This window comes from Crocodylus porosus, unplaced genomic scaffold (assembly GCF_001723895.1).
Source record: "Crocodylus porosus isolate Cpor-Errol unplaced genomic scaffold, CroPor_comp1, whole genome shotgun sequence".
In the NCBI taxonomy this organism is placed as follows: domain Eukaryota; kingdom Metazoa; phylum Chordata; order Crocodylia; family Crocodylidae; genus Crocodylus; species Crocodylus porosus.
In genome coordinates, this window is record NW_017728942.1 from 11,336,037 (window position 1) to 11,363,701 (window position 27,665).

General features: G+C 46.0%; 1 protein-coding gene across 2 annotated transcripts; it reads left to right on the forward strand.

Moving 5' to 3' along the window:
- Window positions 1-27,665, forward strand: STMN3 (stathmin 3). 2 transcript variants are annotated; one of them, XM_019548324.1, is made up of 6 exons: window positions 1-325; window positions 4,450-4,482; window positions 17,738-17,833; window positions 18,820-18,995; window positions 20,023-20,214; window positions 21,412-27,665. In XM_019548324.1, exons 1-6 carry the CDS (start codon window positions 307-309, stop codon window positions 21,469-21,471), a joined length of 576 nt encoding a protein of 191 aa, XP_019403869.1. In that variant the 5' UTR covers window positions 1-306; the 3' UTR covers window positions 21,472-27,665. The 2 variants fall into 2 exon arrangements, with proteins under 2 accessions (XP_019403869.1, XP_019403870.1); XM_019548325.1 differs by lacking the exon at window positions 4,450-4,482 and having other exon boundaries at window positions 3-325.

The following is a 27,665-nucleotide window of genomic DNA, read 5'->3' on the forward strand; positions in this document are numbered from 1 at the left end:
TTTATAGTGGTCAGACTCTGACTCTGGCAGGACTCTGACATCAAAGGTGCTCAGCAAAAAAAGCCCCGATCTACTAATTAAGATTCACAAGCAGTGACTCCTTCTTTCTTTCATTCCCCTGCTCTTTTCCTCTCCCTCGCTCTCTTTCTCTCTCCTCCCTTCTGATGGCTGCAGCCCCCTACAGCTGAGTCAGTTCTTCCTCTCTTCCACAGCATTGCAGCACCTCAGCAGAAAGCAGCATCCTTTCACTCCTCCCTCCCTGTGCATCTCTCCTACAGCATCCTCTCTGCTCCCCACCTCATCACCATGGCCAGTACTGTGTCAGGTAGGACCAGCATCATTTTTATTTTTTAATCATCCTTTCTAAAATGAACACTGGTATTACTTATTGTTTCCAGCCTGGGTTTTACCTGCATGCTAGGGGGAGTTGCCAAAAGGCAGACCACAGCATTGTCTTTTTTGTTTTTCTTTTGATGCATGATCATTTTTCTTTTTACCTGCAGTCATAGCTGTTAAATGTACCTGTTTAAATATGTGCCGAGATGCTGCTTCTGAATTATTTTTTTGTCGCACTCTATAGGCTTTTTAAAAAAAAGAAAAATCCTCTGTTCATTTTTGGATGCTGAGGTGGGGGGTGGAGCTGGGAATTATATTTTGGCATTGGTAAAAAGCAGCTGTAGTCAAATATGCTAGAAGAGAAAGAGAGATGAGCAAGAAATTGATAAAGATGCTGTAAAAAGAATCCAGCTGTGGGGGTTGTGTGCATTTTTCAGAGCCTGGCATCCATCAGAATACACTGCTTCATTGGGAGGTGCGGTCCTCTGGTGTCGAGTGAAATCCAGTGCTGCAAGGAAAGCCCTTCCTTCTTTCTGCAGTAATAATGGGAATAACAGTACGACTGCATCTTGGTCTCCCAGGTTGGGCAGGACCGGGCTTTGGGGATCAGATTTGCCTGCAGTGTCAGGCTGCAGTGAGCCTGCTGTGCCCTTTCTGTAGAACTGTTCCTAAGGATGGGTCTTGCAGAATCTTACAAGGGAGGCGAGGAGGAGGGAGGGATTCAGATACATGGAACTGGGGGCTTAGTGAGGGAAAAAAAAAAGCTTCTGTGGACTTAGGTCTGAACAATAGATACTCATGGAGAGTCTTTAAAAAAATAACCCCACCCCACCCCATTGAAATAGCTCAGTTGCTCCTTATGCTGCATTAAAGAAAGTCTAAGCTTGAAAGGGTTGGGACTTGGGTCTGAATAAGAATGGAGGAGGAAAAGGAAAGGTGTGTTCTCTTCTGGACCCCCCTCCCACTCAGTGAGGCAGTTGAAAGAAAGAGTAGCCTTTCTTGCTGCATTCACTGCCTTCTCTCTTGACAACCATGGTGCAATTTTCTATTCTTTTTTCTTTTTGAAAGCCCAGCAAGGGCAGTGGAAGAAAAGGAAAAGCAATACGGGGCTGGCAAAGGGAAGGAGGAAGCTGTTGTTTCAAAGCAAGTTTTACATGCAATTAGGGAACTGCGATGAACCATTAATAAAAATGTTTCTCCTTACCATGGAAAATCTGTGGCATGCATGCGTGTGTATCTGTAAACTCCCTTATTTCAATGTGTGTGTGCTGGGTATATTCTGAAGGTCCCACCCATCCATTTTACTTTCCTTCCTACAAAATGGGCTCTGGTCTGATTTGCAAAATCGGGGGAGCTCAGTTTCAGCAATCGTCTATACCAAGGTTACATTGCACTTGACACAAATGAGGTGGTGGATGTGACATGCATAAGCACCAGGAGCCTTTTCCATATGGTGCTTTCTCTTCCTCCCCACCCACCAAGCCTGTGTGGTGTATTGCACCTTCCAGAAGACATTGCTTTTTACTGTCAAAGGAATCACAGAGCCATGAAGACAGGTGGGCTGCAGAGAGGCAGTTTTAATCTCTGCTCTCCCTTTTGGCTCAGATCAAGCATAGAATTGATTTCAAAGAGGACAGGTGTCAAGGGACAGCAGTGCTATAGCAGAAGGAGAGCAGAGAATAGGGAAATGTAGGCAGATGACAGAGGAAGGCTGAGCCTCGCCCCTCACTGTGTAGGGAGTGGCTGTCTGTTAGGTTTTGCACATATAATAGGAATAGAGAGATCAGGCTGCAAAAGGAAGAGAAAGAAGCAGGCAGAGTATATAAATGAAAGAATAAAGTCTCTTTCCTTTCCTCCTTTTCCTTTGTTTTCCCTTTTATCCCCAGTAAAAACAGAGCAGTACTGGAGAGAAAGCAGCTGTAATTGTCTGCAGTGGATGCCCAGGGGCTTGTCTCCTTAGGGGAGATTTCCTTGGGTCTGTTTAAATAAACAAATAAATCCCTCAAATGAAAAAGAATCCAGTCCTCCTTGCCGTGCCCCAGCAGTAGGTCTCCATTTCCCACCAGCTACCCCAGGCATCTTCTGTTAGCCAACAGTATGATTTTTTTCCTGATAAAGCAGTGGAAGCAGCAGCACATGCTCAGTGCAGACTCAGCTGCAGTGATAGCCATGCTATGCTGACAGACCTGCAGAGGTAGAGCCCGCACGCATCCTTATGGAGTCCCTTAGTCTAAACCACGCCTTTTCGTACACCCCAAAATCAGAGTCTCTGTGGACTCTGAAGGACTATGCATCTGTGCCCAGGCACTTACCACTGAAAGGCCACTTGGGCAAATAAACAGAGGAAGGAATATTGGTGACCTTTCCTAGCAATTATAAAATGGTGCAGAATGGTAAAAGCCTCAGGAGATCTTTTTTTTTTTCCTGGTATGTGATCACATCTAATGGGTGGAGCCAAAGGGAACTATCATGGTCTCTTTTAGTTGCATGCACAAGTATACACCCCATGGTACAAGTGGTCCTGGCAAATCCCAGAAGGGTCTCCTCACTGGATGGATGTTGGCAGCACATGGTTTTGTGTGGCTCTGTTGAATTCCCCCAATCTCTTCTTTTGGACTATCTCGGGGGACACCATGGCAAACACGCCTGTTGTTGTTTGTGTTTAACATGAATGTAGCAGTAATACTTGGAGGTCCTAGTTCTTCCTGTTTGTCCTGTCTTTTCATTTCCCTCTCCATCTCTAAGGTATCACTTTAATTTATTTTTCTTTAAATATTTATTTTGATACCCGTATTTACCTTGGGGAAATTCTGCTACATCTAAGAGGACTTCAGTTTTACAAACCTTGAGAGTACAGACCAGCTCTCCTTTGGTTGGCACACAGTTGAGCAGCTGAGACTCTCTTTGCCCCCTGCTCTGGGCTGTCTAATGGCTGGGACAGAGTTGGCCAATGCCAAATCTGTTTATGTTTTTAATGAAGTTAATACATTCTCCTTGTTCAGAGGAAAAAGTGTGGACTCACTGGTATTATGTGGCCACAGGGCAATCTCTCTGAATTCTCCTTCTGAAAAGTAAATGTAGGACCTGTGTGGCATTGATGTAGAGTTCAATGAGAAATGGGCATGATGGTCTGCAAGAAACTTGAAAGTTGACCGTGATCCATTTGGTTTGGAAGGTTTGGGAACCTTAGCCATTGGCAGTGGCCTGCTGGCTATGTCCCCTTGGAGTGGGGAAAAGACACAAAGGAGTTTTGCTTTCCCATTCTTGTCCCGCAGGCTCAGATTGGGCTAGACCAGAGAGGATTCAGCTAATGGCCAGGACTTCAGCTGTGATCTGGGAGCACAGAACGGCTTCCCCATTGTACAGATAGAAAAGTAAGGTCCAAAGAGACTAAGTAAGTTGTCCAAATCACAGAGAGATTCTGTGACTGAGCAAAAAATTGGACCTGGGTGGCTAACACCTTGACTCTTGGACCAGCCTTCCTCTCCTTTGGCTCTCCATCTCAGCTGCAGCTAGCCAGAGTCTATGGGCCAGGTTCTACCAGGCCCACCTCGGCACACTTGGACATCTTGATTTTCTTCCTGAAGCTCCCCACTCAGAGCCTCTTTTTCTGTCACCGACTCCCTGCAAATGGAGGCCTTGATCTTCACCTCCCATCTCCTCTTTCATTGGCAGATTCTAGGTTTCCCATTGACTCAACTGCTGCATCCATCCCACACAGTCCACCAGACCTGGGCCTCAGAGCTCCTGCCCTTCCTCTCCTTCCATAGGCTCACTGAGAGAGCTGCATGAACTGATTCTTTTTATGGGAAGGCCAAGAGAATGAAGTGCTAGAGCCCAGGTTGTTCTTCCATCTCACTCCCACCATCCAAAACAAAAAGAAAGTCAATCCAGATGGATCATCTTGCTCTCTCCCACCCTGAATCCAGTGCCTCTCATGATACTGTCTCTCCTGCCTTTAAATCAAATGGCTATGACCTACTTGCTTGTTCATGGGGTATCTTCATCAACTAATGGGGCCCTGTGAACCTGCAGGAAGCCATGGTCTCCCCCCACTTTTTGGGACCAGTACCCTGATTCATATTTCACCCTCTCTCTCCCATGCCCTCCTAGAAGCAAAAATGGAGAAGCAGCCTTACACCCAAGGTAAGTTACTGCTTGGGACCCTGCATTTTTGAGTGGCCAAAGGCCTAAGTTCTCACCTGTGGCCCCATGCGCACATTTGCTTTCTCTCCTGCTGTCTCTTCCCCTTCTGTCTCCCTCCAGCTCCCATGACAGTTCTGTTTGCATTCTGTCTCAGCTGGGGGATGGGCAGTATTTTTCATCACTCTCCTGCTTCCCGAGCTCATAGTTAGTATGCATCAATCTTTAGCATGCTTCCTCAGCAGCACTCTTCAGACTTTCCCCAGAGACTGTAGATAGGCTCTTCACAGGCGGATACAGTCTCAGAAGTATATGTCTGTTACCATATCAAATCTGTGTTTCCAATTCATTATAAAACTGACTTTTCACTGCATGGGATCAGTTATGCCTGGCAGGCATATCCTGCATTGGGGTGGGGTAGAGCTGCATGCCCTGGGGGAACTCGCCCCCCACCCTACGCTGGATCTCACAGGCATGCTTGGATAATGCAGCATGCTCTAGCCTCAGTGCCTGGCCATTTGACTGCCTAGTGTGAAGTGGGCTAGGCCGTGCTGCAAGACGAGGAGGTGCTAGGAGGGATTGCAGTTTTGCTCAACCCCGGCACAGGATACAGAAGCAGGGTCCTTCTACCCTTCCCTCTTCCACCTCCAGACTTGGACAAATAATACTGTGCCCCCATAGCAGCATAACAAAAATGCAAATGGAGCCCTAAACACCTGAAGGTCTAGGAGCTTGACCACATTCACCTAACATAGGACAGGGTTAGAAAAGACAAATGTAATCCCTGGCAGCGTTCAATACCTACTGACTAGAGTGTGCAGTTAAATCTGCCTTGTTTGTTTCTGGAAGTCAACAATAAAACATGATACCACCCAAAAGTAACACCCACCAATTAAGGCAGCTAATGACTGCAGAAATGGAGATCTATAGGATGGAAGTGAGTGCAGACAACACAAAACCATAGCATGCGTGAGGCTCATTCTGTGTCTTAATGGATATTTCCCATAACTATAGCCCTGGACCTTCAGTGATTTCTGATAAGATGGCCAAAACGGTTCCTTCTAAGGGCTGGTTTAAAGCATCAGCTCTTCAGGCCACAGCTTTTGAAGCTGGGTGCCATGGTCAGAATTTCAACTCTCCTATTCTTTCTTAGTAAAAGGAACTCCCTGATCTTTGTGGTTGCAAAGAAAGATTTGAAAGTGTGACCCAAATGAGTGACGCTGTACCGTCTATCTGAGACTGCAGATTGTGTGAAAGAGCTGGGTAGGGAGGTGAGAACTGCCCAGCAGGCAGTGCTCTGGACTTGCCTGCATTCAGTTTTTACATTTAGGTGGTGGCCCTGGTTTAACAAAATCATTTTTTCTACAGGTAGTTACCGTGGAGTACCTGACATGCTATAAATTCACACCCGGGCTTATCCCATGGCAATTTCTATGTTTGCCTCCATTAAATGGGTGCATAGACTGTATGTGGATCAGCCCTTTGCAGAACAGGAGAAGTAAACTGCATAGGGCCTGGCAGAGCTGCTGTTAATACCAGGAGCTTTTTGCTGCTGCCCCTGCCAGTCTGGAAGGGGATGGGGCTGCCATGGCTATTCCAAATGAGAGCCAGCGTAATGGCACAGGGTCAGGGATGCAGGGAGCCCTGGGCTATGTGGCTAGAGCTCCAGAGTGTTTAATTATGCCATGTTCCTTCTGTCACTTCCACCCATTGCTATGAGGGTAACTGTGCAGCTACCATATTCCTTCTGTTCTAGTCCCTAGTACTTGGCTGCTTTCAGGTCTGCCTTGGGCTCAAGAAGCCTGTTAGATGTTAGCCCTAAGATTATGTTCATCAGTCTCGGGGCTGATCATCCCAATACTGTGAAGTGTATTTCGGGATTCCAAAAATAGTGGGGACCGATTCCTTATGTTCACGTGGACTTTTTACTATTTTTGTTGCTTTTTTCTGCTAAACTGCTTATCTGATGCATGAAACAGAATGGGCTAAATAGGAAACTCGTGACTTGTGAGCCATTGTCTGCCATTCACACGCTTGAAATTTCACGGTAATCAAATGGAGCTGTCATGTTGCATGTCAACTTGGCATGTTGTGCAATGGCTCCATTTAAAACAAAATGTAGTAGTACTCCACTATTAGAGAAAATCTTTCCTGTTTAATTCACATACATCTGTGTACCAAAGAGAGGAACTGGAATCGTAGGTGGTTTCAGCTTTTTTCCCCATTGTGTTTTTTGTATATAGTGTAGATTTTACCATACTTTAATTCAGAGCCTGAAGGTAGCCTCAGATCTATGCCTGAGCTGGGGGAGAAGAAGTGGTTTAATCCAGTCCTGTGGCAAGGGAAATCTTGGGCTATGTTGGCTGTACACCTGTACAAACCCACAGTTGTCTTGTGAAGGGAACTTTTTTGGCCTTGCTTGCAAAAAACGTCAGTGTAAAGGAACCAGACTGAGGGATGACGATGTGGCCATTGTTTTCTAGGGCAGCATTTGTACCTGGCCAAAGAAGGATATTTCAGGGTCTGCATCTGTTTTTATACTCCTCGAAGCTTGGCATAGCACTGCCTTTGTGTTTATGCTTATGTCTGACATTTCTGACCTCATGATTTCATTATGATACTATGACAGGATGTCCCAGTATCAATTTGGAAATAAAATCTTTGTTCATTGACTTCAGAGTAAAAACCAAATTTGTTGTAGGCCCTTTGTGAATATCTGAACAGATGCTGTTTCTGTACCATCATTCTCAGAGCTTTGTGCTCAGGATGTACATTCATTAATAGGTTTTTTGTATTTCATTTTTCTTTGCAGCCTAAGAGCAGCACACCTCTAAAGACTGATTGCTTGTACAGCATGTATGACGCTGCATTCTTTGTCCTAAGCACCTTTGTGTCAAGCAGATCTTCAGGCAGCATAAACCAGCACTTTTATTGATTTAAAGGGAGATGGGTCGGTTTACACCACCTGGGGACCTGGTTCCTGGTCTCTGCATTTTATTTACATCTGCAATCTGGGTTTATACCTCAGTCTGCATTTGTAACTAAACCTGCTTTTGCTCTTTTGCTGTTGAGTAACACTTTCCTTGGGCAGCATCGTTTTCAGTAGCCCTGAAAATATCTATGGTTCTTTGCCAAGTCAGGTCAGTTCCTTGTAATATCCTTGCTTTGACCCTGGTCATAATTGTAACACATTCTGGGTCCTGTATGTCCACTTGTTGTGAATTCATGATGTAGCTTCCGTATGTAGGTCTTCATTTTATTCATTTGGTAGTTTGTGTTGGGGTGGCAGCTAAATGCCCCAGCTCTGTTTTCCTGGATAGTGTATAAACACATAATAAAAAGGCAGCCCCTGCACCAAAGTTCTGATAGTCTTGCTTGATTAGACACCCAAAAGCCTAAGCTTTACTAATCAAGGATGGATGTAAAAAATGGGGAGCTCTGCTTTCTGGGGGATAGTGCTTCTGAAAGAAACCAACTCTTTCCATTTCCCAAGCAGCTAGGAAAGAAGAAGTTTCTGTCTGTGGACTCTGCTTGGTGACACCAATCATTTACATTGGCCTCCAGCTAAAAGGTGTCTGATAGATTTGAGGTATCTCTTTTCTGGCTGCTGGAAGGGAGAAGCATTGTCTACCTCTATTCCCTACCACTTCTGCCACCACCACCAGATAGAGCAATAAATTTATTGCAATAAATCTCAGGGCTGCAGATGAGAGCTGCCTCCAATGTGCTGGGATCTGGGAAAAGGCATATTGGCAGAGGGAAGAAGTAGCATATTGAAGGGAGGAAGGGGAGACAGCCATGAGAGGCAAAATGTTTGAGCCAGGTCCATGTATCAGGTTATGTCAGAGCCAGAACTGGAACTAAGGCCTTCCGATTCCTAATCCAGTAGCCTGTACAGAGGAGCCAGGGACCTTTATGGATACCTTGACATAGCAAAGCCGGTGGGATAGGCCAGTGGCTTTTTAGATTAATCATAGTTGTGCATGTATTACAAGCGTCTCCAAAGAACACATTTAAGGATCTGTTTCATATTTGAAAGTCTGTCAGCAGCTGGTTAGAGTAGGATCTCCAGAGATTAACTTTATGAAATTAAATATTTTCAGCTGTGCAGCTAGTATTAATAGCAAAAGGAAAGTAAATGCAGGGCATGATGAATAACACGAGAGGGAGCTCGTGACAGGAATTGAGATCTAGCACTCTGGCAGATCTCAGAATTTTTTAGAGGCTTTGAATTAGAATCTAGTTAACTTAATTACTTTATTCAGAATACAACAGGGAAAAGTCATTGCGCCATGCAGCACACACACTGCGCATGCAGGTTTCCCCTTGGGATTTAATTTTCTAAGGCTTATTCGTTTGTGCAGTGGGATCTAAACAGAGCAGAATTGGCCTGTGCCTGTTTCACTGTCTATGTATCCATAGGGGCACACATTTTTTGGTAGGTTTTCAGCGCTACAAATAGACTGGTGTGTGAAGCCAATGAGACCTGAAGGGATGCTGCACTTCAGGATCAGGCTTTGCATTTTGTGATGCATTTACAGTGCGGTGTGTTTGCTGACACACTCATTTGCAAAGCAGCTGTTCACAAAGCATCACCTTAGTATTTATTGCAAGGCCAAGAATTTGTGTTGTTTGGTGATGAAATGCATAGGCAAGCAGCACCTGCTCTATTGCTGTTGATCTGAAAGAAAAGTGAGACATGGACAATTTCCTTTTGGCATAAGCTACTTGCCAAAAGTCTCTCTGGATAGACAAAGCAAGGCCCCTGTGTGAATCTCCCTGACATTTCCAGCCTTACCAAGCTGAGTCTCTTTCATGGTCTCCCAAGGGAATTGTTATTTATCCATGTGCCTTTTCTCCTCTCGATGATAGATTAGCTTTCAGATCCTTACATCTATAAAACAATTTAAAAGGACTGGAAGCTTTCCTGATTTAATTTATATTCATATAATATCAGTTCTAACTCAGCTGACCTTTCTTTCAAATCTAATGGAAGTTAAAAAATGCAAATGAGTGACTAAGTGAAGAGCTCCACCTGCTTCTATCCAGCTATTTTAGAATGTGCTAAAACGGACACTTGTAATTGCACAGTCCTCACTGGAATGAACACGCATGCTATATCATGCTCTGGAAGCACGCTGTCAAATGGAAGTTCAAGGGGAATGCCCTTAAATATACTGTGCCAACACAATCCCGTTTTTTGTGTGCACAAAGGAAGATGTGCACATGTAAATAGATGCCCAATATGCATGCAGGTGTGTCCTGCTGGAATCTAATTCCTTTTTTATGGTGGAGAGCTGCAGAATCTCCACTGAGCTACAGTATTGGGTTTGGAGGACAAGGTATCGATCTGAGTTAAGTTTTTGTTTGTGTATGAGAGTGACAGTGAACAAATTTGAGACCCTTGTCACTCATGTTCTAATGCTTCACTAGGAGATCAAAACCCAATAGATGTAAATGAGCAACAGCTATTATTAGTTACAAATGTACTTACTTGCTGCAGACCCCAAAATATGCTAGGCTATTTCTAAACCTAATAGGATGCCCATTCCTTCCTCAAAGAGTTTTCATTCCTAAAAGACAGGACAGAAGGAGGGAAGGAAGATAGGGCAGTGGGAATATAAACAAGCTTGGAGGCTAGTGGGGTATCTAACCACATCCATGTCATTCCTAGCTTTGATGCAGGTGTTTTTTATCCATGTGGGCTAAGATGCATAGAGAATCCCAAACTGCTCCCCAGCCATGTCATTATAGCCACCCAGAGGCATTGCCATCCCTCTTTCCCCTTCAGGACAGGAATCCTGCCAGTCACTTCTCTCACTTCTGCCAGAATGTACCATTATGCACGGCATTCATTAAATATGCCCTGCTAGGCCATCTTTATGCCAGGGGGCTTAATTGCTGTGTACTTTTCCCTTTGCTAACCTTTGCACTATGCTCTGAGCTGTAAATCCAGCTAAGTTGCATGGGGACACTAATCCCAAGAGGAAGGAGGCTTGCAGTCTAAAGCAGGCCTCACAGTTATTAAATACATCAATTGAATTTACCTCCTTCCTGCACACATGCATCAAGTCATCTTCTTCTGCTCCCTCCAGCCCTGTTATTCCCTGCCTTGCCTTGCCTGGGTATGCCGCCACTAAATCTGTGGAAACAGGCAAAGAATTGCAAGGTAGAGAAGGAATGTGCTTAAGCTGCAACACACACTGTAACAGGACATTTCTTTACCTGTCTGCATTCTGTTCTTGGCACGGTGATGCATCAGTATGCCATGGGGACTGAGAGAAACTCCATCTCCATAAAGCTCAGCTGTCTGACTGATAAAACACTAGGAATATGGTGAAGGGAACAATCCTATATAAGCAGCATTAGAGGGTGGCTGAGGTGACCCAATGGATCTACCCCCTCTCTGATCTCTAAGTATCCATGATGTATGATGGTAGGGGAGAGAGAGTATTCTGGACCAAAGAGGGTGTTCATGCTGCAGATACACCAGTAACAATAGCAAGAACAGGTTTCAGCCAGCCAGCCAGCTACTGCTTTGCTGTTTTATTGCAGGCCTGCTGCACATGAGTTGTAGTGGGAGTTTAGCATTCCCCTCTACCCTTGCCTTTTGACTCACCAGTCCAGAAAGGCAGCACCATAACATCCATTTAACCCTCCATTGACATGACTTTGGAGGGCAACATTTGCTTCCTGGCAAGGAATATTACTAAGTGGATGGAGGCTCAGGGCAGAACCCACAACCTCTTTCCTCTTCCAGTCCTGACACAATCTCATGTACTCCCCTTCAGTCTTCAGAAATCACTTGTTCTCTGCTTGCCAGGAACTGAGTGACTTTGGTTGCTCCATACGCACATCTGACATATGCACTGTTAATGCACTTGTAAACACTCACACATGCACCTGTGAACACAACCACGTGCACACATGCTCACACAGACTCTTTAGAATTTGTATTTAGATTCAGATGAATGATGCTGGGTGCAGGACTTGGGGGGGATGGGAAGAAAACCACCTATATGTACTATCCTGGTCAGAAACTGACTGGGGAGTGAATCAGCCCTAGAATAATCTAGAACACTGCAGTCCTTGCCATGTCCTTTTTTGCTGAGCTCAGCCCTGCCAGAACATGAGCGGGGGGAGGAGCATTATATGACATGAAGCTCTCACCGTATGTTGGAGGAATCTCTTGCTGGCCTGTTGATGCAGCCATCCACCCTCTCTGCACTAGGGGAGGGGACCAGGGTTCAGGTCCTGGCTACCTGTGTGCAGTACCTCTGCTAACCTAATTCTGGTACTCAATCTTTGGCTGCCTCCTCTATCTGCTACTGCAGCAGGAGTGATGGATTCATGCTGGACTGCTGGGGGAAGGCCTCTGTCAATCATCATCATTTTGCAACAGCTCTCCAGATCTTGACAGGAGAACTCTTCTGGGGGCTGTGCCCTAAGTGTCCCCCTTCCCTCAGGAATTGGTAATTTGTGTGGTTGCTGTGCAGAGGGCCATTGCATGAGATTTATTTTAAAACTCTTAGCAAGAGCTCTTTCTAGAACCACCCAAGCTTGCTGCTCTCAGGTGGTGCAACATCAATCTTTTTATTTATTCAGCTGGCAAAAATCATTTTCTGGACTAGTATTTTGGGCTCCTTGTAATGGATGTAAACAACAGCTTGGTTTTCAGTCTCAGGCATTTTTAATCCCACTGAAAGGCTGGGGGAGAAGGGTCTGTGTGAGTCACTGCCCTGGGCCTCATGCCCTGTTTGTAGACACTTCTGTGTCTCTGCAGTGAGCCATATGCCAGGAAGAGAGCTGTGGGCTGCATCCCTCCCAGCAGCTCAGGATTTCACACGGAAAGCATTTTAGACTCCAAAGCCAATTAAAACCATTGGCCTGACATGCTTGCTGTGGCTTGCTTCCATTCTTGAATTCCCTTGTCCATCTGCCCCACTAACAGCCAGCATCTGTTACCTGAGGCCTCTCTACCTCTGGGCTATTGGAGTATGCACTGAAACCTGGTCAGATCACTTGATCCAGTCTTCAACACTAAGAGTTGTGAGGCCTCCTAAGGATTTGTTTGGGTTGTTCTTCATGGAGCATCTTGTCACTGAAGGTTGCTCTGGGCATTAGAGCAAGGAGCTCAGGGGCAGGACTCCTTGATTCTGTTCCTAGCTCAGGGATAGGATTATATAGAAGAGGATTGGGAGTCAGGATCCTTCCCTTGCCTGCCTACCTTTCCCTGCAACCTTGGGCAAATCATTCAGTCTTGTTGTATCTGTAGATTGGAGATAGCAGTGTGGTTCAGTTCCTCTGTGTTGCTTTGAGAACCTCAGGGGAAAGTGCTCATATGGCCTTGACCATCATCTGATGAAGTGAGCTTCAGCTCAGAAAAGCTTGTGTTACACATGCACACATACACAAACACATATTTATTAGCAGGGATCAGTTTTCTCTGATAAAAAAAATCCCCAATTTTCAGATGGAAAAAAGTAAACTCAAATCCATATTGTTCCATGATTAAAATGAAACACCGCTATATATAGATAGATAAGGATAGATACACCTATAGATATATCTATATCTATATAAATTTCTCTCTCTCTATACACACACACACACACACACCACACAATATATAGATATATACATACACATACACATTAGTGACATTTCATTTTAATCATGGAAAAATGTGGGTTTTGGGTTACTTTTTTTAAATCCAAAAATAGCTGGGGGATTATCAAAGAAAACCAGGATTCCTGTTTATCAGTCTATAAAATACAATCTGTCTTGCTTCCTACACCCTCCCAGGTCAGAAGTGCTGGTTTCTGACCCAACTGCCCATTACAGAGACATTCCCAGCTCCTCATCTTCTTGGTCTGAACCTTTCTAGCCTCACTGCCTTTTAGGGATCCAGTAAGAGCTGCCAGCTGCCAGGAGGCCCAGGGGATTGTGCGGCTGCCCACGTTGCAGATCCCTCTCTTGGAGACCAGGCACAGCAGCCGTAGCCTTGGGCGGTGCTGAACGGACAGCTCCACTCTCCTACTGGGGCTGTCTTGCTGAGCTCTTGCTTCTGCCAGTAGACTGATTTCATCAGAGCCTATTGATTAGGTACACAAATGGCTGAGAGTGTATATCCCTAAAAGCAGAGGGATTTTCTCCCCTTCCCTTTATAATCCTATTGTTTTCTTCACTCTGCTTTGCTGGATGAGGTTATTCCAGCAGGAGAGATTGATTAGTTCTTCACTTAGTAGCAAGAGATGAGCTGCAGATCACAGCTCTTCCAGTTTTTTCCCCCGTGGCTCTCCCACAGCTTGCCACATCTTCCAAAGCCAAAAGCCTCCTGCTCCTCTCCTTTGACCTGTGTGTCTGGATTTTCTTAATTGCATCTGATGGCTGGCGCCAGGGTGGAGCTGCAGAGTCTCAAGTGCCAGGAGATGTACATGCACCACTTTCCCAGCTCATTAGGCTTCTGGCAGCAGCTCAGCTAACTGATGTCCCTTTGTCCTCTCACTCCCTTTCATTTTAATTGACAGAAAGGGATGGCAGTTTTGCTGTGCAGAAGGCAGAGCAGGGAAGGCAGGACCCATATGGAATTTATGCAGCTGGTGGAAAATGAAATTACTGGGACAGACCTTGGAGAAAGGGAGAATTGTGCTTTGCAATAATCTAAAAGGAGAGACCTAGAAATTAGTTCCACAGTGAGATAGTTCAGCTCAGAAAACCAAACACAAAGCAACAAGGGTCACCAGGCAATGGCATGAATCGGGTTTCTCTCTTTAATTCCCTTCTGCTGCAGCCAGTGCCAGGGTTAGATGTCAAAGTAAAGACCTCACAATCCAGTTCGTTTCTGTTAATAATGAGTTCTCTTAACTGTAATCCAGTAGGTCCTCTCTTTGTGTTCTTTAGTAGGACTAGGATACAACAGCTATGCAGTGTCAATGCTTTATGGCTGCTAAAACACTGCCTCAGCGGAGTTTAGAAAAAGTGCTCAGACTCATTGTAACATGGTATTTCAAGCAGAAGTCTGCAGGCCTGAGTTTCCTGGCCACAAAGAAGCAATGCAAAAGGAAGGAAGTGGGAAAAGACAAAGCTATATTCTTGACTTACAAAAGTGCATTGTCTTCCATTTTCTTCTGCATGCATCTTGTCTTGCTCCTAGTGTCACCTGCTACCATGTATTGGTAGAGTTGCACAGCCTCTATGAAATGAAGTGGCTCCACAGCTCAGTGGTTCTCTAGTGTGGTCTTCAGATTACCAGTGCCCCATGAAGCACTTTTGGGTGGTTCACCAAACCTGTGTCCTCCAACTGGCAACAAGCAGTGATGCTCACAGCCAGCTTTAGCTCAGTACACAGTTTTCAAAGGATTTCCAAAGGCCCTTTTGATTAACTACATTCAAGTAAAACCCGGTATCTCTCTGCACCTTGCATTTCTGCTGCAATTCATTCCTTGTTGATGTACATTTCTCAGTGGTCAGATATATATGTGATATCAAAATTGAAGAGGGAAGCCAGTGGCAGTTACTAGGAAAGATGTAAGCCAATGGTTTTAATTGGCTGTGAGGGTTGTGGGGTAAGAAGAGGAGAGCTGGGTAATAAATACAAAGTCCTGCACCAGGGGAAAGAATTCAACAGAACAGGTACAAAATATCCCCAAGGTGCTGATGTGGGTGTATGCTCCTTTTGTTGTCTTGGCATTGTCCTAATGCTTGTGCTGTCTTTTTAAATGCTACCATTGCCACCAGGAGGTGGAAGTCCAAGCTGGGGAGTCTGGAAATGGAAGAGTCCAGGAAGGGACATGGTCCAGAGCATGAGAGGGTTTGACTTGCATTCCTTAGCTCTGCAGTTCCTCTAAAATTGTGTCTAGACCAATGTACAGTGATGCCCTTCCATATGCCTATTCACAGCCTAAAGTGTCATGGCTAATTCACCAGAATGAAGGGGATGAGAATTTCTGTAGGACAAACCCTTATCCTTGACACTTTGCAGAAGCTTGACATGCAGGTCAACAGTGGGGCTGTGCCAGAGGGCTGAAGGAAAATCACACAGGCATATCTGCAGCTATTATAACTCTACAGAGAGCTGCAGGTTAATTGCTGTTCACACACTAGGGTATGGCAGAGGACACTGCAGCTGGTGCACACTGCTCCTGATAGGAATGCTAGAAGTTTTGGGTTGGGCTTCAGACTCTTTTGTTAATACAATGAAACCTCCAAAAGGAGGTGACTTTTTTCCCTTGGAAAAGTTGTGGGGTGGGGGGAATACGTTATTCTTTTGGCTTCTACTACTTGATGAGCTGATCAGCATATTAGCAGCATTGTCTCATGGTCAGAGCAGGGAACTAGGTATCAAGGTGCCTGGGTTCTGTTCCCGAGTGTCCCACTAACTTGCAGCCAAATCATGGATAAGATGCTTGTACTTTTGGGGGTTCAGTTCCCAAGCTGTAACTTGGAAGTGATTCTTTACCAAACAGCAATGTTGGCAGCAGGAGTTGCTTTAAAACAGGAGAGGGTGTGTATAAGTACACCATCAGCCATATGTTTAGGCTATTTCCTTTAAAAGGAGGGATGTTTTAAACTTAGAAAATGTGGGTGAGGTCTGCCCAGGATAACTTTCATGTTCTGTTCTCATTGGGGCGGTGGCTCAATGTGCTCAGTGCTGCGGAGAACTGCTGCAACTGTAGACATCTGTCATAACAATGGCCAACAAATCCCAGCAGCAGTGGCAGCCCCAGGGCTGTTCCTGGAAAGGATGGTGCATCCCAGTATGCTTCACAGAAGCTGTGAGGGGCTGGTCTTAGACTCATAAAATCATAGAAAATTCAGGTGGGAAGGGACTTCAGGAGGTCACATCTAGTCCAACCCCATGCTTCAAGCAGGACCAGCCCCAACTAGACTAGCCAGGGCTTTGTCTAGCCAGGTTTTGAAAACATCCAAAGATGGAGACTCCACCACCTCTCTGGGTAACCTGTTCCAGTGCTTTATTACCCTTCTAGTGAGATTTTTTTCCCTAATGTCTAACCCCAACTTCCCTTGCTACAACTTAAGCCCAGCGCTCCTTATCCTGTCATCTGCCCCCACTGAGAACAGTCCAGCTCCATCCTCTTTGCAACCCCCCTACAGGGAGTTGAAGGCTGCTGTTAAATCCCCTGACAGTTCTTTCTTATTGCGGGCCAGTGTCAGTCTCTCCAGGAATCCTTTCTTACCACTGAGATAAAGGAGGGTAGCAACTGCCCATTGTAGAGATTGCAGAGCATTGGAAAGTTAGAGGTGCAGGAGTCTTTAAATTTATCCTCCCCAGGCTCTTGGGATCCTGACTTGACAGCATGCTGAATCAGCATTATCCACACTCCACCCACTCCTCCCAGGGTAAGGTGCCGCCATCCTGAGTCCCTTTTCCCCAAGTGTCTTATGTTCATGGGACAGGTGGGCCCTCTGCAAAGATGGAGAGAGGCAGGATAAGGGATCAGTGGATTGCTCCTATCTTTCAAAGCTTAAGGTTATTGAGAACACCCCTGATTAGAGGCACATGCAACAGGTTATCTCCTAGGGGCTACGAGCTTCATTCTTCCCATCACCCAGTCATTCCAAGGCAACATCCTTTGTGCCAGCATATTGCAAAAAGGACAGCTCTTAGCATCACTCAGCCTCTGGCAGGCCGAGCCCCAAACTCTGCCCCTGGTCTGTAGCTGTAGGACATAGAAAGAAACACATTTGTATTTGGTTTTGCACACCCTGACAGCAACATTGAAAAGGCCTGTGCATGTATCTTGAGAGCAGGTCTGAGCAGCACTCCATTCCTTTCTTTCCCTAAACTTGCCTCTAGTTTCTACAGATCTGGCCTCACATCTTCTTTTATTAGCAAAACCAGAAATGCTGCACCGTGAAATGGAGGTGCCTCATTGTTAGGCTGCAGGCGTCTGCAGTGAAGGCTCATGAACCATATATAGGTGCTGATTAGCAATGACTGTCACTCTTCCTGCTGAGTTTGGAACTGTGAAAGGGGAAGTATCTGGGCAGCTTCCACCACCTGATTATTTACAAGAGCTGAAATGTATCCGCTCCTAACCCCCCTTCTTCTGCTTGGAGGGAAAACACCTCCCTGGGGACTTGCATCTCCAAAAATGGTAAAACCACTTTATGCATCTCCCTGTGGAGCTTCCTCTACCACCAGCTGATAAAGTAGGAGATATTAGCTCAGCTAGCTCAGGGGAGAAAGACACAGTATTGCCATTAAACCACTATTGCCATTCTTATTTTTCAGCCTACAAGGAGAAAATGAAGGAACTCTCTCTGCTGTCCCTGATCTGCTCCTGTTTCCACACCCAGCCGCACCCCAATACCATCTATCAATATGGAGGTAAACGACTCATGGAGACACAACCTGCAGAGTCCACTATGGAGTTATTCTGCAGGCAGCTGCTGGAAACTTGGGAGTGCCTCAGTCTGGAGAGAGTGTTTCCCCCCAAGTTTCTGTATTACTGGCCTTTGATCTTTGACTCACGTTCACCTACTAGGAAACTCTGTGTGTTACCAGAGAGTGCTCTTACTTATCCTAGGCTAGGAATTTAGATGTTATCAGCAATTCAGCATTTCTGGGTTGTCTTCAGCCATGGTTTGCTTATTATTGGGATGTAAAAGAAGTTGTATTAGCTAGTGAGAATTTGAAGCCAGTCATTTGTTGCTGGTAAAAGGGACAATGACAATGCAGAACCAAGAGAAGGAACATCATAGTCAAATGTTAAAGCAATGGGTTTGTCGGACAGTTGAGGAATCCAATTGACACCACAGGGGGGAATCTAGGGCGGCAGGATGAAATCCTGCTGGGTCACTGGAATTAACACCCTTACACTTATGAAAAGACCCATAACACTTTTAATAATCCGAGGTGGTCAATACCTGGGTTTTACATTCTGTCTGAAAGGAAAGATCCAGCAGCAGAATTGTTTTCTGTGTACATGCAGGGACTTTACACAGAAAATGGATAAAGAAGTGGAGCAACAGTACTGGAGATACAGAGGTCAGGGAGAAACTTCCCACTGAATGTAATAAGGGCTTAACAGAGATACATATGGGCCTTGGTCCAATGAAAGCAATCATATCAGGCCCATGGTGGAAAGAAGGTTCTCTGTGCTCCCACAGTAATCCCTCTGAATCTCTTCAGGTGAGGCTGAAATAACAGGACACTTAACCAGTAAAGTCCTGTCTGGAAGTACAGTATCATCCCAACCAGCTTATATTGGGTGAACTAAGTTCAGGGCATGATTTAGCAGCTTCAGAAAGGTGCTGTAGCTTTGCTCCGAGTGTCTCACAGCCCATGACAATGCTCGTGTTCTTCTCACAAAGATATGGAAGTGAAGCAGCTGGACAAGAGGGCGTCTGGCCAGAGCTTCGAAGTGATTCTGAAGTCCCCTTCGGACTTATCCCCTGAGAGCCCAATCCTGTCCTCTCCCCCCAAGAAGAAGGATCTGTCTCTGGAGGAGCTTCAGAGGAGGCTGGAGGCTGCAGAGGAGAGGAGGAAGGTAAGAGGATATTCTAGGGACATGTTCGTGCTGATATATGTGACCAGTCATGTTTTAAGCAAGCCTTAAAATCAGTCCCATGTTATCACTGAGGAGAAAAAAGAACCCTGAAGCAAAACATATTATTGGGGGAGACTGGTTCTTTTGGTAATACTTAGGAGCCAGGCAGTGCGATTGGAAAGTGTTTTCCTACACATTCTTGTTCAGTGCAAGTAGCAGAAGTCACCTCTGGCCTGTGTTATAGCAGAGGTCAGGCTGGATCATCAGAAGTTCCCTGGTGACCTTAAAAATGCACGGGTCTGTTGAATTCTTTGGTCCTTCCATTTAGAGTCTCTCAGTACATTACACAGGTGATACACGGGGTGCTATAACAAGAACAAAAAGGCAAGCATCTAAACAGAGCTTAGAAACGGTGCCTTGCTATTTCATTGTTTTTTAGTGATTGGCAATGCTGTTTTCACATTCCATTTATGAGCATATATAAAAACCTTTTGAAGAAAAAATGTTGTAAAACTAGAGGCGCTTCAGAGAAAAACAAATCACAATGCTGTGGGTGGGTAAGAGGAAAAGAAGTTGAAGAGGTTCAAAACATTAGACAGACTGCCTGCTTGTAAACTTCACTCCCCATTCTGTTCACACAGCAGTAATTGAATATCACTATCTGTCTGCCTGAATTAGAGCTTTGAAAATCCGGCCCATGTGGTCTAGAATAGAAAAGTTTCATGGGGCAGAAAGAACATGAGTGCTGTGTGTAACTACCACTGAAGCACAGATTAATGAATGGAGAGGGTCAGCCTCCTGAGCATGACATCTTTGGAAAGGAGGCAACAGGTGAGACCAGAGGATGGGTGGATTAGTTCAGATACCAAGTGCAAATCTTGCAACTGAGCAGCTAGTTTGCGCACAGACTAGCAAGGAGCATGTTCGTGTCATCTCTGTGGAGATGTCCAGGATCAGATCAAGGAAAGTGAGAAGCGTTTTTCTCCTCCCGTCTTCCCCCACCACCTGATCTGTTGGTTTCCTACAGACCCAGGAGGCCCAAGTGCTGAAGCAGCTGGCGGAGAAACGGGAGCATGAGCGGGAGGTGCTGCACAAGGCCCTGGAGGAGAACAACAACTTCAGCCGGCTGGCTGAGGAGAAGCTCAACTACAAGATGGAGCTGAGCAGGGAGATCCGTGAAGCACACCTAGCTGCCTTGAGGGAGCGACTCCGTGAGAAGGCAAGTGCTTGTCTCCCCCACCCACATACCATGTCCCAACACCTCTAGGGCTAGGAATCCCTGCTTAGGGCATAAAGGTCGCTGGTGCCAGCATATGTAGCCAGGCTTGCTCACCCCGATAGAGCTGGGATGTTCGCATTGGAGCAGAACTCCAGGAAATATTTGCTTTTCTTGTCCCACCATTTTCCCAAGTTCAAACAGCCTTCCCCTTTGCAGGTATGCAGTGTCATGTTACAATGCCCAGCTCTCCAGTTGCAGCAAGGGAGGTTGAGGTTGGATAGTATGGGAAACTTTCTCACAAGGAGGGCTGTAAAGCACTAGAAGAGGTTACCCACAGGGGTGCTTGAATCTCCATCCTTGTGGGTTTTTAAGACCTGGGTGGACAGAGATTTGGCTGGGATGATGTAGTTGGGCCTGATCCTGCTTTGAGCAGGGAGTTGGACTAGATGTGACCTCCTGAGGTCCCTTCCAATTCTAATTTTCTCTGATTCTCTGGACACCCCTACTCCATTGCTTTCTTCCTTTTCTTTTGGTCTTTTGTTGCTGCACATTGTTCTGATATGATTCTTAAGGGGGAAGGGACTCTGTTTGATATGTACATGTCTGCTTCAGCCACGTCTGACAGCTAGTCAGAGCAGATATTCTCTAGCAGTGTGCGGTAAGGTGGACAGGAGGTGTCCATGGCATCAGTGTAAGGGCTTCCTCATCTCTGTTGAGCCCCGTGTGCCAGAGCCCAAAGACAGCAATAAACTCGAGCCTCCTATCCTGCACTCTGGAGTGTGGATTTCCTGTTGTCTGTTCCCCAGGCACCACTGCTTTGTCTGGCCCCAGTGGAAGGAGGCCGGTGTCTGTGAGGGGCTCCCTAATAAGACAGCTTCAGCCACCACTGGAGCATGTGCTGCAGACATATTCACACACTTGTGTGATGCACCTGGTCACCTTCACTGTGCCAAGGACAGGGCTAAACTTATCCCAGGGACAACTCCTGTGATATCAGCAGAGCTCTGCCAACTATGAACTTGACCTAGTGTATTTTTCTTAATTAGTGCAAGGCCTTTGAGGAACAGGAGAGGAACAGATGGAAATACAACAGCAAAAACTGTAGAGCTGTAGGTGAAACTGAGGGGAGATGGGAAACAGCTTCTTGATCACCCTACTCAGCCTGCGGACTCCATAATGCTTTCTGTGTCTTTGCAGGAACTGCATGCAGCTGAGGTTCGCAGGAACAAGGAACAGCGGGAGGAGATCTCTGGATAAAGGGCTTTTCTACACATCTAGCACATGATTCCTGATAACAAACCAACCAACCCAACACATTTTATTTTGTTTGTCTAGATGCAACATTCAGTTTGCCATTTCCTCCTGGTGTTAGTTCCCCAGCTACACGCTTCTCTCTCTCTCTCTCTCTCTCTCTCTCTCTGCATCCTTAACTGTTCAGTACTTGTGGGGACTCACAGGCCATAGGGACCTCTAAGCAGAGTAGCAACTAGTTCACATGAAATATAGAATCAAACAATTAACCAATCAATCAGCTTCTCTTTGGGGTTTTGTCCTTTTTTAAAATATCTTTCTTAAACTGATGTAAAGGATTAAGATATTAATAAATTCAACCAGCAGTGTCAGAGATGCGGATTTCTTATCCAGGGCTTTTGGTTTGTGCTTTGAGCCAGATAGCAGTTGAAAAAACAAAAGGGAGTAAATAGTGAAGGGTACATTGTTGTGAGAGGGGGTCGGTCATTGATGGATCCATTGTTTTTAGTGGTAGGAGAAGGGCTAGGAGGAGGCTGGGATGGCTCAGGGAATGGGTTAGGGTGTGCAGAATCTTTAAGCTGTAGGTTGCTGGTTTGAAGCCAGCCCAGGTAGATAGCAACTTGAAGTCATTGTTCTCTGTTTCTTTGGTAACCCAGGTGCAATTAGCTAAAGGTCTGAGACTAGAGCCTGGTGGACAGGTGCCCACATCACAAGAAGCACTAGTTGATATCCTGGATGGCCACAGATTGAATGAGCCTGGAGACTGAACAGCCCGCTCACTGGTAGAGGCAGTGCTGAGGAGGCTTGTATTTCTGCTGCCCATAGTGAACCCAGTGTTACGGGTAAGGAGGGGGCACAGTCTCCAGGGGAGTCAATTCTGCACTTTTCACAAAGACTAAATTTCACACCATTAATTAAAAAGTAAAACAGAGCGCACAATTGTCAAGCAGCCCATGACCTTTAGCAAAACTCTGTGATATGGGAGACTCATCCTTCTCTCTTCCCAAAGATGGATGAGACTCTTCAGTACTATTCCAGGAGAGACGTTTGGACCAAAGATCACAGGTTAACCACAGAGCTGTGGTTCTTCAGCAGCAGATTATAGGAAGGGACACAGCAATTCTTTCAGTGGTATTTCCAGAACTGCAGCTTTGGAGAAGGTGGGGTAGGAAGGGAGACTGCCAGGCAGAGGACAGGAGGAGTGAAGAGATGTTCATTCACCTGCTGCTTGTCTAGCCATGGAGGTAGAATTGCAAGGCTTTAATTCTTCTAGCTCTGACTTCCAAAGCCCACTTTAAGGAAGCTGTGTCTCTTCCTAGAAGTAAGGATGAATGGATTACAGCAGTGCTTGGAGGCAGGGGGCAGAAACCTCTTCCTTTCAGATAGCTGGTAATACTTTCTGATGTAAATGGAGAGCTACAGCAGCCTGTGGGCTCTCTTCCTGTCTTACATCATGGTGTATGCCAACAGAGGTAGCTGAATCAGAGGACGTGCCAAACAGTGAGGAAGCTGCTATTGCATCCCATGGATCAAAAAGGTGGCAGACTTTTAAAGCTAGCACTGGATCTGGCCAAATAACCAGACTGGCAATTGTATGCCTATGTCTAAAGTGCAAGGAGTTGCCATCTTAACCCTAGTGAAGCCTCTTGAGAGAGGATGTTCAGGCAGGACTCGGCTTTTGCAGGAACACCCTCTCCTGGCAGGATTTCACTGAGAAGAACAATGCAACTCTTTCCTTTTAGACCACTGAGTAGCAAAGAGTCCTCTCCTTCCAACTCTGACAGCACACCACTACCTGTCTTCCCAACTCATGAGGCATTCCCAGAGCAAAGTAGCAGGATGCTTGGAGCAGGGATGTAGGCACAGATACAGGAAAGACTCCAGGACTGATCCTCACCCTCACTGTACCATAAACTTCCCTCTCTCTGTGGCCATACTGGATGCTATTTGGGAACCCAGAGTGAGCCAAAGGGGCATCCAGAGGAACAAGAGTCGACTGTTACTGTGACGGGTGTCCTCTCTGCATACTGTCTCCAAAGAGCCTCTCTGCAGCCGAGTCCTGCGGCTCCTCCAGGGGGGCTCTGTGGACTCAGCATCACCAGGAGTAGCTTATGCAAACAGCTAGGACACAGTGAGCATGGACAGGCACTGAGGCAGTTGCCTTTTTCATTCCTGGCAGTTGCGTGACTTGGGATGCATAGGGCATGCTCCAAGGAGAGGTGGAGTGAGCAGATGTGAAACACCATTTAGCCCGCAGGAGCCAGGTAGTGACAGGAAGCCAGGGCAGACAGGGAGTCTATATCTGGTGTCAAGCTTCCCTTTGCCTCCCTGCCCTGTCTAAATAATAGTTGCTGAGACGGTTCCAAGCTATCGGTTTTCCTTCTACCATGTGCTGGCTGCGTGTCAGGAATCTCCCCCACCCTCCTTGACTGTCACAAGAATGCAACAGTATGCCAAAGAGGCAGCAGCAGCAGCTGCTGGAAGCAGAGCCCCTAGCCTTTTGCTAGTCAGCCACACAATACGTTCCCCTTTTAATGAGAGAAGGTCCCTCTCTGGCCACAAGGCTTTGGATATTAGGGGAGAGCTCTGCTCCAAAATGGAAGGGCTAGCTTATCTACAAAGCCCTCTGCCAAGGTCCAAGGGAGGGCAGGACTGTTATCAGGCTTCAGCAGTGTTGAGGGACAAGAAGTGAGTTTGGGGCAGGGAGGGGAAAAAAAAGAAACTGAGGGTTGAATTTCTTAACAGTAGCTAATGATCAGTTTATAAGTAGCAGCTGTCTTAGATAAGCATCTGTGTAGAATGCAGAATCATCTCATCCATATAGTGACAATAAATTTTAAAAAGTTTAAAAAAATAATTAAAAAAGTAATTTAAATAAAATGTTTGTGTGTAAGAAATGGTTGAAAATGTCAAATGTCTGTGTCCCACGCCGGTGGGATCTGAGAAGGTGTCTGCCAGATATTAACCCTGTCCTACTCTGTGGTGCTGAGTGTTTGCTTGGTGTGTAATACTGACCTGGAGCTTGTTGTAAATACTGTTTTTAGTACTATGATTATTAATTATGATGACAATGATGATCACAAATGTTGTACTCATAAGCAGGAGTTTAAAACAAACACAAAGAAACAACCATTTTCACTCCGATTCTCCAGTGAGGCTCAAATGAACCTGGAGGCAGGGCCAGATTAAGGTAGGATGTCTTTGTCCTTGAGCTCAGAGTGAGCAGGGGGGTCAGAGAGGCAAGTGGCAGCCTAATGCAGAGCTGACCATTGCCTCTTGAGGTGGCTGGACTGCTTCATATGGAAGGCAAAGCAAGGGCTTAGAAATAGGGGGGAGACAGGGGTCCTTCAGGCAGGGAGGATGGGAACTGGGAGAGTTAATTCAAGGAGTGGAGGGGAAAGGAGGGCTGGGAGAGATCTAAAACTGGGGCAGATGCCCTGGAGCCCTAAATTTGGGGTGCAGTTTAGTGTTAGGCCACTCCTGCTTGGAGGCAGCAATCTGCTCTGTTTCCTGTTACCATAGAACAAGGCTGACAAAAGTGGAGGATTTTGCATGCAGTATGGGAGAAAGCGGGGAGTGGCAGATTGTGCTTGCTTGAAACCTTTCCCTTACCTGTATGGTTACTGGGTCCCAGGACTTTTGTCTCTGCTTCTTACTTTCCATCTCAAATGATTGTGGTTAAGCTGGCAGTTCAAATCCAGCTAGTGGTACCCTCCACATAGCTGAAGGCCAGCCTTGATCTCAGGTAGAGACCTATTCTTGCAATGGCTTCCATAGCAAACACTCATAGTAGTGTTGCATGAAAGGATGATCTGGAAAGTTAGGACCCCAGGGCACAGTGCTCCTGCAGATCTAAGGGAACCCCATTTTCCTCCCCTCCACCTCGTTGGTGCTGTAAGGTGCAGTGGACATATCTGGAGAATGCACTAATGCAGGGTAAAACGTTGCATCAGGTAGAGAAACAGGGTCACACAGAGTTTTGAATCTGTCATGTCAGGGTAATGAATTTATCACACCTGATGGGATATGTCACATCAGGGAAACCAGGTGGACTAATGTGGCTAGACAAAGCAGGTGGAACAGGGATGTCAGGGAAATAATTTGTTCAGTACCACTGGGTCTATTGGAGGAATATTTCCGATTACCAGGGCTGCATGCATCTGGTCCTGCAATTTCTCTGGCCTGGAAAGACATCCCGCTTGTATTGCTGATAAAACTTTTGGATGGTCCAGGCTGCGGGGGAAGTAAATGACAGATGCAGAGCACCTGCCTGAACGATGCTGTCCCTGACAGCATCACACATCACTTGGATCTTCAGTTCCCAAACCTGCAGCAGCTCATACTTATTTCATCCCTGGCGAATTCCAGGATTGCTAACAACTGGGTGGCTTATGCCTAAATAGGGGCTTTTCCCCCATTAACTTCCTTTAAGCTTTCCCTTTCCTCCCACTCCTCTTGCAGTTTTTCAGGCATTCCCCTTCAGGCACTTTCCGTGGCATGCAATTTCAAAATTCCTGGAACACGTCTCATGGTGGCGCTCCAGGTTCTTTATTATTATTTCTTTCCGACGCTTACTGACGGGTCTTTCTAGCTGCTATTACTGATTGCACTGTTGTAAGAGCGTCTCTAAATTGGGCCACATTCGCAGTAGCTATAGCTTCATGGCACTCCATGAAGTTATACCAGTAGGAAACAGAGTCCCGGGGCGAATTAAAGGAGCAACAGGGAGGGAGCTGAGATTGGAAATAACCCCAAACCCAACCCACCTGCATGCAAATGTCAAAAAACTCATTCTTCCCCTTCTCCCAGACAAAGCGGGGCTTCCTAGCCTGCTAGACAAGAAAAATGAACCCGGAGATGAACTGAATTTCCAAAACACCTTTATGTTTAGCAATCCTGGGGCAAGAACCAGACGGGTCGCTCTCACGGTCCAAATACTAGACCTTCTGCTCGCTTTGTTATTCAGAGCTAGAGCTCATGGCTGTAGATGGACACTCTCCAGGATGGGAGGCCCATAAACTAACCATGGACCGGCCCTCAGAAATGTTAATTTTAAGCAGTCTCACTCCACCCATGGTTTTGTCATTTTGTAAAGTGAACTTTGTCTCGCAAAGGCATGGTAGTTGCCCTACAGGGTAAGCTTTCTGTGCCGCTGGCAAGTCAAACTGCTGCATGCATGTTGCAGTAGGGGATAAGAACGGTGATGCTGCTCCTTGAAAATTCATGTTGTCTTTCATTTAGGCCGGCATGAATTTCTAACCCTGGCTGTTTAATTCATCTCATGGGCTTTGTTTCATTCCACTAGACTGCGTTATTATTTTGCCCACTTGCAACGGTTGTGGGCACATAGCTGTGTATGCTCTGAGAGCGTGCACAAGACACATGCCAGGTGTGTATAACCTATCTATATATACACATACACACAACACCACTTGAAACAAGAGGCAGGGAATGGCTGCTTATGGTGCTATAGATATTTATTGTTAACCATGCAAGGAATGACATGACATTTCAGGACCAATGACCTCCACCTTTGTAGTCAGGTGTCTTTGAAATAAAGTAGAAGGTGGCACTGGCCAACACTTAGGTCTCTCTAATGCAGAGCCTACAAGGGGTGATGGAGATGACAGCCTTCTCCAGATGTTGGGTCTGAGCATGAGGCAACCAGCAACGTGCAAGTCCTCATCTTGACCGTTCTTGCGGTCTTTGGCAAGCCCCTGGACCTGTCTCTGTCAGTTCTCCCGTCTCCCAAGGGGCAGTGACACTTCCCTACCTCACAGGGGTGTTGTGAAGATTAATGAATTCATGCTTGCAAAGAGCTTTGGAGACTGTAAGTGCTGAAATGTTATATGATCAACCCCCCATACTTAGCACAGCAAAAGATACCGTGCATGTCTGCAAGAAGAGGGTTGGAAGTGATCGGTGCTGCCTTGAGGGTGGGTCAGAACCTCAGGGGTTTGCATGTTCCCAGGGACGCCCTCGTTCTCTTCTGGATACGGTTTGGGTGTAAATGTCATTGGCCTTGTGCAGGTGCACTCCACACATGACACAGTGTGTGCTATCTTCCTTCTTTCCAAATAGACAGCTCAATAATAAACTGTAATGGTGTTATGAATGGACTTCCCATCATTCTAACAGAGCCTTGTCTGGTTCCTTTACGTCTACCACATGCATTTCATTGTCAACTTGAGGTTGTTGTT